Source organism: Meles meles, chromosome 4, assembly GCF_922984935.1.
Source record: "Meles meles chromosome 4, mMelMel3.1 paternal haplotype, whole genome shotgun sequence".
NCBI classification, from domain to species: domain Eukaryota; kingdom Metazoa; phylum Chordata; class Mammalia; order Carnivora; family Mustelidae; genus Meles; species Meles meles.
Window position 1 is genome coordinate 102,538,659 of NC_060069.1, and position 13,276 is coordinate 102,551,934.

Genomic DNA, 13,276 nt, shown 5'->3' on the forward strand with positions numbered 1-13,276 from the left:
AAAATTCAGTTTCTCAATTGAAAGGCTCTATAAAGTTCCCAGAAGAGAGTTATTGTTTGAACCAGAAAGAGGCCTGGATCACTGAGACAGCTCTATGACAGTACTGGCCATGAAGGTTTTCTACTGATGCCGTGAACTTGCCCAGTAGTTTGAGAACTCTGTGCTGAAAACCCATGCTTTGTTTTCTTTACATGTTTAAGACAGGAAAGAACATTTGTTTATTGTAGGCCTTCTGCCATTCCTTTGTAGTTGTTTCCCAGAGACCACAACAAAGTACAGAATTCACAGTGTTTGGGTCTGTTCAGAGATGTAAGGAGAAACTGGGGCTCTTTTTATTATGGGCTCCAAACTCTTGGGAAGGGAAATTGTCTTGGTCAAATTATAGTACCATCATCTCCTTTTATCTCTCCAGGGACATTTTACTGGGAAATTGATGCTGCAGTAGAAAGAAAGCACCTGGTAATGCAGTCGCAGAGCACATCACCCCTGCTTTCTATTATACCTCAAGATTTATTTCAGGCATTAATTTACTCGTTGATGGAATATTTAAAACTATTAATGGAATATTTAATGTGTTTCTCCATATTAGGAAGAACTCACCATTTCCTACAGTCCATAGGATTTATAGGGCTTTCTGGTCCAAAAAATACCCACACTGCCTTTCTGTTGAGGTTTTATTAACTATGAAAAGAACTAACACTCTACCAGCGATTGACATAAACACTGCAGTTTTACAATTCCAGGAGGGAAATTATGATCTCATTTTGGTGAGTAGGAAACTAAAGCACAGAAATGTTTAGCAACTAGCCCAAGGTCGCACAGCTGCTGGTTGAGGTAGAGTTGAATCTGGTCAATATGACTCTAAAGCCTAATGCTCTAATCCCTGTGCAGAGACAGGAGAAGGGGGTGAACATTTCTTGATACCCTTGACCTACCTGATATAATGAACAAATGCAATAAGCAGGCATCCCAGGTAGAAGGAGAAGAAGATGAGGGAACTGAGAAGGATGGATTTCACATAAACAGATCCTGAGGGAAGAGAAACAACTTTAGTCAGTGAGTCTTCGGGAGAAGAGAAGACCGTGTTTGGGACAGGACAGCTTCAAGGGCCCATCTCCATCACACCCATTCTGAAATCCTAATATATTTCCATATCCTGCAAAGGCAGCAAAGCTGCTGGAGTTCCCCCAGACTTTATCCACAAACGCCGCCTTTCACAGTCATGAGTACCCAGTGGAAGCTAGGCAGGGACTTCCTGTATACAGCTTCACAATTGAGTTCCCTCTCTTTCCGGAAGAGATTTAACAGAATGCTTTGACTCTCTCTTCTATCTCTAAGGTAAATATCAGTTTTCTTATGATGTTTCTCTGGAATGATGACATAAGCATCAATACATATGACTGACTTCCTGACATAGATATCTTTCTCCATTGAATCCTAGAGCCAACACCGACCTTTAATGGAAGAAACAATGGTCACTTTAAGGTTCTTTGTTCGTTGTAGATTCCAGGTTTGGTTCTCCTTTTCTGGTAAAAAAGAACGAGGCACAGTAGATCAGATACTTGGTTCTTGGCCTTTCATCTGAACAGTTGTTCAAAAACTGTCCACAATGAGCTCTGGTTGTTGAATTTTCTTGTAGCAAGAACTAGAGGAAAACCTAACCTCCAAAGCTGCAGAGCATCTGATACCCCTTTGGGCCAAACTTTCAATTTGGGCTTTGCTTGGGTGCATTTTGGTAGTATTGAAGCAACGAGACTGCAGTCCCCCTTCTCGAGTGAAGAAGGCTCGACCCATCCTCTGCTATCCGTGTGGCTCAATAGGCCACAGACATCTGAAGGAAACAGCCACAAAAACAAAAGCTGTCTCATCTTTTGGTTTGCATTATTCCATCCAGTGAAACTTTGTTTTTTGTTATATAATCATAGAAGGACTTGTAGTTTACCAAATATCAACAGATACTGGCAAAACTACAGACTATATAATTAAGAGATTAAAGAATGCATAAGCTGAAATTTCACCTAATTGGCAAGGGAACCATGTTAAACTCAATAGTGAACACCCTCTGTGTTAATCACGTGTGGCTCATCAGCTGCTGAGGGTCTCTGTGTTTTCAATCAATAGCCTGTGCCATTCCCACAGTGGTTGCTAGGTAGTTACCGAGAACCATCCATCCTGTGCCTAAGGGCTCATACAATCCCTGTCATGGGGAGAAACAGTCCCACTTTGCTTTCTTACCATCTTGCCAGGTATAATTTTGGCAACTGAAACTGAGAACTCTGAATTTTCCTTGTACATCCTGTGGAAATAACTGCTGATAAATGGCTCCACTACCAAATTGATCTTAGAAAGTGGACCCTGATATGCTGCGTAAAATAATTATTTCATAAAACCAAATATCTGTTGAGTAAAAGGTCTACTGAGAGTATATACCTCATGTGGTCTGAGGGATCAGAAGACTTGGAAAAGAGGTAGTCCCCCAAGCGACATTCTGTAGCTGCCTTGCATTCTCCGACTGCCTTGCAAGTGACTGCTGAGGACCCTCAGTGAGAACTAGAGATGGTAGCAAGGGGCCACTCTGAGCTTTTGCCTTCCCTTCTATTCCATTTCATTAGGTTTCTCTAAGTGGCACTGTTTCTTACCCTGGATAAAGAAAGATCCTCCACAGGCATAATCTTCAGGCTTTATCACAAATACCACGAAGAACTGCTCGCCTGGAAAATCCTTCTTCTGTGTGAGACATAACAACTAGTGAGAGCAAGAAAGGATAGCAAAAGGGGAGAAAGTCCATGGTGGGGGTGGGGGGAGGCAGGGAGAGAGGAAAGAGAAGTGGAGTTCACCCCTGCCCTCTCGTTTCTTAGAGAGAACCTTCAGATACCCATGATTTACTCCAGATTTTATCCACAATAAGATAATTGTTACATACAAAAATTTCAAGTAAATAGATACACTATTCTAATTTCACTCTATGTTGTGTCCACTTAGGTGCTTAGAACTGTAATAGGTCCCAGGTAAAAAATATGTCAACAGCCTGTGTTTAATAATTAATACTTATATATGCTGTTTTTAAAATAAGCATACTCTAGAGTGTTTTAGGTTCACTATATTAAGTCTTTATTATTTAAAAATCTAATGATAGGGGTGCCTGGGTGGTTCAGTGGTTAAGTGTCTGCCTTCAGCTCAGGTCATGGTCTCAGGGTCCTAGGATGGAGCCTGCTCCCTGCTCAGTGTGGAGTTTGCTTCTCCCTCTCCCTCGCCCCTTCCCCCTGCTCATGTACTCGCTCTCTCTCTCTAATAAATAAATAAAATCTTTAAGAAATAAAAAAAATCTAATGATAAATGACTTTCCTGAAAGTCACACAGCCACAATTAAGTAATTTAGGTTAGGGATGTGAAGATTTAAGTGAGGAGACCTGAGTTGTTAAGTCCTGGCTTTAACTTTCTCTAACTAAGTGTGCTTCTCTGTGTCCCAGTCCCCTTACTCATGAGTGAACAAGAACAGCTATTTGGTGTATCAAAACTGAGGCACTAGGAAATTAAAGCTTAATAGAACTTTTGACATTTGATAGCTAAATTATAATTAACCTCTCTTCATTCCTTGTTATTCAGTAAACAGTATCACCTTACCCTGGAGAACAGACCAAGTTGTAAGTAACTTAGGTAAACACCACCCTAAAGGCAGGGACAGAATCTTTTTGAAAATCTACTGACATGATATATATTCATTTTTTCTATAAAACTGCCATTGAAATAATTTAATGACAAATGACAAAAGGGCGAACCGCTATACACAGGTGGTTTATATTCTTTTGAACCTATCCATTCTGTCCAGAATGGAAGTCCTCTTTTGGTTACTGTTTTAGGTATATAGAGTATTAGAATTGGTTCAATTCCTTTAAATAGATCAAGCTTCACACTAAATTGGCAACCCCCAGTGAGGAGACTGGCATCTCGCCTTACCTCTCTAAGCACTCTGTCAGATATGTGTCCCACTGCATCATGGGTTCCCAGGACTTTCCAAAGGGAATGGGGCAAAGCCTCATGGCCTGGGCTTTGATTTCAGGAGTAGCGATCTTTGTTTTATTTTATTTTATTTTTTTTACTTTTATTTTTTAAAAAATTTATTTATTGGAGAGAGACAGTGAGAGAGAGAGCACAAGTAGGGGTTGGGGAGGAGTATAGGGAGAGGGAGAAGGTACAGACTCCCCACTGAGCAGGGAGTCCAATGTGGGGCTCGATCCCAGGACCCCAAGATCATGACCTGAGCCGAAGGCAGAGGCTTAACCCACTGAGCCAGCCAGGCACCCTGCAATCTTTATTTTAAAACCTATCATAAAGGAAAGAGATCCAAGGCACACAGAGAACAACAATAACTTCTGGATGCTGGTCCAGCAGGTAACCTGACCATAAACTGTGTATTGTAGTTGACAATAGTGGACACAGAAGTGATGTCTCACCTGCAGGGTGATGGCAGCTTTCTTGGTCATGGACTGATAGACACCATTAAATTCCACATTGTGATCGAGATCATACACTGGGCACTGCAATGCGCATGAAGGATAAAAAAGAAGGCTTCACTAAGGCCATACCACACACACCACACATTCTGTCTGCATCACAGAGCAAGGGGTTCCTTACTAGACCAGAAACCAGGAAACATTTTCTCCAAGTAAAGTCATGAAACAGTCCTAAAACTTGGTGCCTTGTCTTCTAAAGTCCTCTCAAGTGTCCTCTAAAGGTCACTTTATATCAAAGAGAACTGAAAAGCTTGTCTGAAAGTGTATGACCCCTTTCCCGTTTGTTACTAACACATTATGAGACAAAAAGGGGGCTGCGGTTACAATAATTTTTTTTTTTAAGATTTTATTTATTCATTTGACTGAAAGAGACACAGTGAGAGAGAGAACACAAGCAGGGGGAGTGGAAGAAGAAGAAGCAGGCTTCCCGAGGAGCAGGGAGCCTGATGCCAGGCTTGATCCCAAGAGTGTGGGATCGTGACCTGAGCCGAAGGCAGATGCTTAACGACTGAGCCACCCAGGTGCCCCTACAATAAAATTTTTAAAACCTAGGCTAAGCGGTATATTTCTATGTTTCTTGTGTAGCCCACGGTTTGTTCTTCCGTATTCTTTGTCACAATCCGCCCTCCCTTCCTTCTTCCCTTTGTTTATTTTGGTGAGGGATTAAGTATTCTCTATCTCCCCCAAATCTCCAAACAGATTATCCACTTGTGTGCACAAGATACTGCTTTTATTATTTAGCAGTTTTGCAGGAGATACAGAGTAAGAGGATAACATGGTCCTCACTCTCCTCTTTCATTTGTCCTGGGACAGTATAATGCTCCATATTGAAAGGCTGACAATATTAAGACTCACCATGATATTCTGGACTGAGACAACAGAACACGGATAAGCCATTTCAGACTGGACTTTAATGATAACCGAGTCCACATCATCAGGAAATTTGTATAGAAAATACTGAGAATCAGAAAAAGAAATTGATTTGTTAATCTTCAAAAAAGTTTTACTGTTATGAACTCAAACTGGTTTTACATGAATAGGATTTTTCCTCTTACATTAGACACAAAGTTCTGACATAAATCTCCATTAGTTCAGTCAGCCATTCCTCTCACATATAGTGAGCAACAGCTGTGTGCAGGGCTCTGGGCTCTGTGCCAGATATTAGGCACACAGCAGTGAACAAAACAAGGTAGCCATTTCAGAAATGTTGTCATTTCATTTGCTAGCATTTCTTTCTCAACTCAACCTTCCTGCACTTCATTCCAGTTTCTGCTGAAGAAGATTCCCCCCAACCCTTTGAACTAGGGATAGTCAAGATGTAACCCGAAGACGACATTTATTTCTAGGTGATCCTTTTTGAAATAGGAAGCTCCGCTTTGAAAAGCAGATAAGCCTGTTCTTCAAGATTCTTAACAACCTTCCTTTAGGCAAGAATTACCACGAGACCTACCCTTGCCCCTAGACTTCTTGTTAAAGAACCTGTTTCCTGGATGGAATGTAGTGAGATGGTATTTCTGTTCAAAGATCAAGCACTATTTCATACCCTGAATTATGTTTACAATTCTGAGCAGGCTGAGACATCTTTAAAATTATTTCCCAGGTATCATCAGAATCAGGAAGCATTTATAATAGAAAGAAGTTATACCATTTACCCAGATTAGATTATGAATCCACTGTTTATTAACACTGAGTTTTAAACATGTTGCTAATAGAGGAAGAAAGGAGACTCCTGTCCAATAATTATAAATGTGGTAACTGGTTGAGAAGCTTGACATAGAGATTTTGAGGACACCAACCAAAACAAGCCCAACATCCTAGGACTCTAATAAACCTATCAGTTTAAAGGAGAGACAAAACATGTTAAAACTTAATTTTGTATTCCAGCCTCCTCTTTACCAACCTTATACTGAGAACCTGAACAATAAAAATAGAATGTTGTCCAATAATCCAAAGCCTTCTGATGGGGAAAAAAATAACCTCAAGATTAAGGAGTGTCATTAACGCTGCTGCTTAGAAGTCTGTTCATGCCTTTTAACAGATGGCAACACTCCCAGGAGCCCACTTCATTTTGACCTTTCATTTTGGAGCTTGATTCATATATATAACACAGGGCTCTTCCAAAGGTAAATGCTCTGGAATTCTCAGGGGGTATTTTTGGTTCTTAGGGAAGCCAAACTTCGTAACTCATGAGCATTACGGCGATCACCATTAACAATAATGAGTATCATGTATATTCCTATATATTAGTGGAGTTGGTTTTATGCAAAAATTAGATAGCTACTGAAGCTTTATCTATATGCCAAAATATTAGCAATCTTCTTTATCTCTAAATTACCATCAACTCCAAATAAATATTTTTGACCCTTGCCTGGAAAATCTACTATTATCAGAAAGAAGCTAATGACAAGTACCCAAAGCAATGGCTGGAATTCAGACCAGAAATCACCACCTTGGGTCCTCATTACTTACACAGTTTCTGCAGTAACCTGCTTCTATCTGATAATAAAGGTTCTGTGAGAATGTGTAATAGTTTGGGTGAGTTTATATAAATAGAAAAATCTGTCCTACAATTGAAGAGTATATAAAATTTCGGCCAAAATGGGAACAGTTAATAGTAAGGTCAAACTTTCATAGATATCAAAAAAGTTCTGTTTTTATTAGTTTGTTCTAAGGATGTTTTACTCCAGTTTGAGATTTATATACAAACTACTTAGACTTTCATAATTACATACCTTTTTTAAAAATAAGAGGAAGCCATCATATATAGTCATCACTGATTTTCTACAAACCGGAAGTACACTCTAGCATTCTATTACCATATTTAGTATAGTGCTGTACAGCATATTAGACTAGACTCTTTCTATAGTTGGGGTGTAAGTTTTTTCCTCCCTCTTTAGATATCTCCCATTACACCTAGCCACTAGTGCTTTATATTTATTTTTTAAAAATTTAAAATCAATTAATTAACATATAGTGTATTATCAGCTTCCCAGGTAGAGCTTAGTAATTCATCAGTTACTTGTAACACCCAGTGGTCTTTACATCACGTGTCCTCCTTAATGCCCATCACCCAGTTACCCCATCCCCCCGCCTGCCTCCCCTCCAGCAACCCTCACTTTGTTTCCTAGAGTTAAGATTCTCTTACAGTTTATCTCCCTCTCTGATGTCAAATATTTCATGAATTAAGTGGCCAGGAAATGTTGAAGGTGAGAGATTGTGGCCCTCAAATCATGGGAAATTTAGCTCTGAAAAGCTGTGTGGCAGTTGGCCCATACAGGTCTGGAGAGCTGATTGTGTCCATCTCTTTCCGACTCTGTATTCAAGGACATCAAGCTGGCAGTTTGAGATTAGCCAGAATAGAGGTATTTTCACCACAGAAATGGGCAACTACTACAAATCAGGAGCTTCTCTCTGGGAACTGATCATTCAATATTTACCAGCACATAAATGCTTGTCATAGAGTTACACTAGTATCCATAGATTATGTTAATCCCAGTTTTAGCATATCTGAAACAAAAAATTAAGTAGCCATGTATGACCTAAGCTATATTACAGCCTACAGAAGATTTACAAAAAATATCAGAACATTAAATGAATCTGTTATAAACTTGCTATCGCATAGACTTTACTCTTTTAGAAGTTGCAAAAGAGAAAAGGAGCTAGAATTGTCCACAGAAAAGCAACTTAAGTGCAAGTTTTCAAGTATCTATTCTGTTTATGATTATGGTTTAATGGAAAGCAAAGCACAGCATAAATATCTAATTCTTCTCATGTCAGCATTCCTGGTCTCTCTTTATGACAGGAATAACTAATTTATTCTACCTGTAACACTGTAGAAATTAAAGCCTGTCTTGTTTTCAGTGCATTTCCTGGTCAGTTAATTATTGGTGTACCTGTATTGTGTTTGGCCTTCCACTCCCTGGCCCCCCAGCGCCCATTTTGATTACAGGGTCCATGAGGGCAGAAGTTGCATCTTTTTCTCTTTCACCTCATATCCCCAGCACCTAGTACAGTTGAATACTGTCCTTGGTGCATAACAGGCACACAGTTTGCTAAAAGTTGAGCCAAGGAACATCTGCCAACAGATGTCATGCCTCCCATTTCACACCAATTAAGGGGATAAGATTAAATGCTGTGTCTAAAATTCAAGTAATATGAACAACATGCCAAAAATGCAAACATTTTTGCATTACCACATGCTGACTCTATCCTATCACTGTAGCTTTCTGGAGGATATTGAATCATAATAACCTTGAAACCCTTCACTTACCTGAGGTTGAGAGGGGCTGGCAGTGAAGTGAAAGGCAACATTTGTCCTGAGAAATGTAAGTGGGAGAGGGGGAAGGGGAAAAAGTGAGAGAGAAGCTAAGTTAGCAAGCAAAAATGATTTATGTAAAAGAAAACCATCTGAAAGTCGATGCAAGGAAAGCGTTTGCCATCAAACTGACAAAGTAAACTGCATGAGGATCTGTTTTTGACTCTCAAGAATGATCAAGTTGGGGAGGGGATCAATTTTATGTCTTTGTGTACCCATGACATCATACCTAGTGAAGTAAATACTTGTTTACTTTTGCAGACACTTTTGCCTTTGGATTCTCTTAAGGTTTTACAATCAAGCACAGGATTTAGGTGTCAGAAGTGGGCTGAAACAGAGAGGAAAAGAAGGCTTGAGATCCTTTTGGATAATATAGGTCGCACTTCAAAATAATTTGGTTGTATCCATGGCAAAAGATCATTATTTTAAACGTGGTGAATACATCATCACCATGGGAGGGGCCCTGGGGCTAGAAGCATATTCTTTCTGCCCCCAAGCACTTCTCCAAATGCCTGCCACACCAGCTAAAATTCCTGTCCAAGACCGTGTCCTCTTCAGGTTACACATTGCCTTCTAAGGCCATCCTCTAAAATGCAAATACCACCACAAGAATATAATGAAGCAGTTTCTCTCCAGTTGGTAATTTACTGTGAACTATTTAAAAAAAATATTTGGTTTATTTATTTGACAGAGAGAAAACAGGCAGAGAGAGGGAGAAGGAGAATCAGGCTCCCCATTGAGCAGGGAGCCAGATGTGGGGCTCAATCCCAGGACCCTGGGATCATGACCTGAGCCACCCAGGCACCCCTTACTGTGAACTAGTTTATTAGATATTTTTGTTCTTCTGTGAAAGACAGCGGCAGTCCAGCACTGAGGAAAGGAGAGTGTGAGGCACACGTGGGAAGCATAGCCTTGTAGCAGAGAGGGCTGGCTGGCATGAACACCCATGAAATGGATTAAGAAGCTGGAACACACAAAGACAAATTGGCCTTCTCTATAGTTTTGTAAGGGCTGTTTTTGGCCTTTTACACTTTCTGGCTCCCACCTTGTCTTTAGCTGCGAAGCTCACACAAGCCCACTGCATTCTCAGTGCTGGCCCCTGGGGACTCCCCAACCCCACTGTCTGGCCTGTATTTCAGGAAACCTGAACCTGAACTTGTCCTGGGGCCCCTTCCCTTGGTGCTCTCTAAAGAGCTTTTCTCTCCACTACTAATTTTCCTTTAATAAAAGTTAGAAGTTTTAAAAACTTAACTGAAGATTCCTTTATAAAGGACATGTCAAAACATTTAACAAGAAGTTTATAATTGGAGGCGTTGTTTAGAAGTCGTAGAACTTGAGCGCTATTTCTAAATTTAATGGCATACAATTTCAGGCTGTTGGCAGACTGGGTGCAGAATTTAGCAGTGGCTGCAATTTTTTGTGTAGCTGCTCCCAACAGAAATGATCAGTGTCAAGGACTGCTTCTGTTGAAGAACAGTTGAAAACTTGTGGCCTCAAGTCAGCTAAAGAAGGCAAAGTCCATGTCAAACACAGTTGTGTGTTGACTCTTGAGATTCCCCGACCAGAGTCCTTGGGACCCCATGCTGTGTGTGGCCTCAGTCCTGTTCACTTGCCAGGTCAGGGGAAAGAAAAAGACACTGATTTTCTTGGCTGGCTACATACAGCAGGAGATTTCCAGATGGACCAGTTTCCTTTGGCCAGAGATTTCTTTTGTATACTCCCCTATCATTTGAATTCCAGTTGTAACACTGAATATATAGGCATCAATATGATTTCCCCCCCTTCTTTTTAATGTTTTCCTTGCGGGTATAATACATACAACCTTCAAAACCATTATTTTCTTGAAGACTATCTCATTTAAGTCCTCTCTTTCTCACAGAGTCAACAGTGTAGGCAAAATAAACATTGTGTCTGTTGCTGCTGAAACATGTTGCTTCCTTCCCTGGTGCGGTGGGGGGTGGGGGACCTGCCACAGGTTGGGGAAGGTTTATTTTTACCAAGAATGGGGAACCAACAGAACAAAGCCGAGACTCCTGCACACCGTTAGAGAAAGAAGCATAACATGTTCAACCTATTTGTTTAAACAAATTAAGCACAGGAAACAAATGTTTATTCAATAAATAAGAAAAACTCAAAAGCTAACTTTAGTTTGAGGGAGAGGGGAAGAGGAAAGGACCAGATGGTGTCCAGAGAGGTGAGTGTGCAGATAAGGGAGACAGGAGAAGAAGAGTGAGAGGAGAAAACCATACAGAAGAGTAATAAAACAGAAGGACATGGAAAGGGTGGTGGGAAGAGAGGGTGGATGGGAAGAGAGGCAGGGACAAAAGCTGAGTCGTTCTTGGGATGAGTACCAGAGAAGACTGTGAGATTGCCGGCATCTTCTTCATCCTGTGACAGCCAGCCCCTGGCACAGAGGCCAGTGTGTGTGTAAAACCCCCACTCTGTTTGCTGAAGGAAATTATGCCCTTTATTCACTTGGACTATGGACTTCAGAATACCATTCCCTGTTATCTCTTTACTGCCATCTGTTATGAACTCCCTTCGCTCGCTGCAACCCTTCCAGCAACCCTCTGCTCGTGCGTAAACTTCCACCTCATCGCTCTGGTCTGAGTCTAAACTCCGCACGCATGCGCTACATCTCATCCTTTCTTGCCTTCTCTAGGACTCTGCTTCTACAAAATTCAGCGGTCCTCTAAGTTTTATACACCCTTGGCTTATAAATATACACTAATATCAACCACTTTCAAAATAAATACCAAAAAATCCCCTCCACCCCAACAAATTGCCCCCCCTCTTCCTGTATTTCCCTCCTTTGATGTCATTCTCTACCTGCCCTCTCCTTCACAAACCAGCTTCTTAAAACCGTGTTCTGCTTTCATCCCTCATTCATCCTTTCCTCTCTCCCCTACTGTGAGCATTCTTTTCCCATCTCCCTGAAGTTGTCTTTGGTGAGGGTGATAGTCACCTCCTAACTGCTAACTCTAGTGACTTCATCCTTAACTTTACCCCTCTGGGACATGTGACTCTGACGACCACTCCCTCTGTCTGGAAACTCTTTCCTCCCTTGGGTGCTGTGACACCTGCTTTCCTGGGTTTTCTCCCACACAACTGCTATGCCTGCTCTGCTGCTTTTGATTGCTCCTGTTTCTCAGACCATCCCTTACATAAGAATGTTACCTGCTGTTCTTGACCTTCTCATTTTCCACAGCCGCATACATTATATATATATATATCTGAATGCCATAAAAATCGCATACATATTCAATTGCCACAAAACTCACAAAAAGTATCAGTGAATCTCAAGTCTCCATATCCAGCCCAGGGCTATCCCTTGAGCTCCCGTCATGGGAGTGTGATCGCCTGCTGGGCTTCTGTGCTTGGTTGGCCCTCAAACACCTCAGACTCCACAGGATCAGAATGGAATGTGCTATCTTTTTCCTGATCCTGACCCACTATGGCTCTTGGGTAGTAAACCTCACCAGACTTCTGACGTCATCGTTGGAGTCATCATGGACTCCCTTTTTGTCAACTTCACCATTTAATTGATCACCAAGTCTGACCGATTCTATTAGTGTATAAGTAACCCAGATGTGCCTGGCCCACCTGAAGTACCATCTTTGCACAGTATAGCATTCAGTAAGGAAAAAAATTGGAAAAGTAATGGAAATCATTATTGTAGCCTATCCCCGAACACCAGAGGGTGATTACATAGTATGACACATGCCAAAATGGCCTAAAAGCCTCTTCACTCACCCGTTTCCTCAAAAAAATCTACTGAGTGAGATGGTAGCTGCATCATCTCACTCAAGTTTCTCAAAACAAAGACTCAGATCCCTACTTAGAAGGCTGGAGGAGGGTCAGAGCCTGGAAGGATTCAGGTAGGACTGCATTTTTTTATTCTGCCACATGTATTTTTTGGCGTTTGTGGATTATCCCTGTGTGTATTACTTGACTCTTTCTCTCCCTTACAACTTCATTGCTGCTGTAATATGTTCAGTTCCTAATCATTGTTTACTCTTCTCAATTCAAATAAATTTTCATTTGCTTATTTGTCTCTGCCCTCTCCTCTCTCCAACTCATCATCCATGTGACTACTAAATTCATCTCTAAAAATCAGATTTATTTTATCCTGTAGCTTAAAAGCTTTAGTAGCTCCCATAACCTGAAAGGTGGCGTTTAAACTCCCTAGTGCAGGGGCACCTAGAGGGGCTCAGTCACTTAAAAGTCTGACTTGATTTTGGCTCAGGTCATGATCTTGGGGTCATAAGATTGAGCGCCGTGTGGGGCTCAATGCTCAGCGCGGAGTCTGCTCGGGTTTCTCTCTCTCTCTCTCTGCTCCCCCCACCCCCACTTGTGCATGCGCACACTCTCTAAAATAAATAAATCTTAAAGCAACAACAACAACAACAACTCTCTAGCACAGCATACAAGAACTCAAGATGGAGGA

General features: G+C 41.2%; 1 protein-coding gene across 5 annotated transcripts in view; it reads right to left on the reverse strand.

Annotated features, from left to right (window-relative positions):
- SIDT1 (SID1 transmembrane family member 1) overlaps nucleotides 1-13,276 on the reverse strand; it is a 94,060-nt gene that overhangs the window by 42,469 nt on the left and 38,315 nt on the right. For 3 of the 5 annotated variants that reach the window (XR_006818069.1, XM_046003167.1, XM_046003166.1), the window contains exons 4-9: nucleotides 8,785-8,830; nucleotides 5,370-5,471; nucleotides 4,455-4,538; nucleotides 2,640-2,727; nucleotides 1,455-1,526; nucleotides 936-1,029 (exon numbers count right to left, since the gene is read on the reverse strand). Coding sequence is in view for 4 of the 5 variants with exons in the window: in XM_046003167.1 (XP_045859123.1) it covers nucleotides 936-1,029; nucleotides 1,455-1,526; nucleotides 2,640-2,727; nucleotides 4,455-4,538; nucleotides 5,370-5,471; nucleotides 8,785-8,830 (486 nt within the window). In the remaining variant the exon portion in view is untranslated. The remainder of the gene's footprint in view (nucleotides 1-935; nucleotides 1,030-1,454; nucleotides 1,527-2,639; nucleotides 2,728-4,454; nucleotides 4,539-5,369; nucleotides 5,472-8,784; nucleotides 8,831-13,276) is intronic. The other 2 variants (XM_046003168.1, XM_046003169.1) reach the window with 2 other exon arrangements.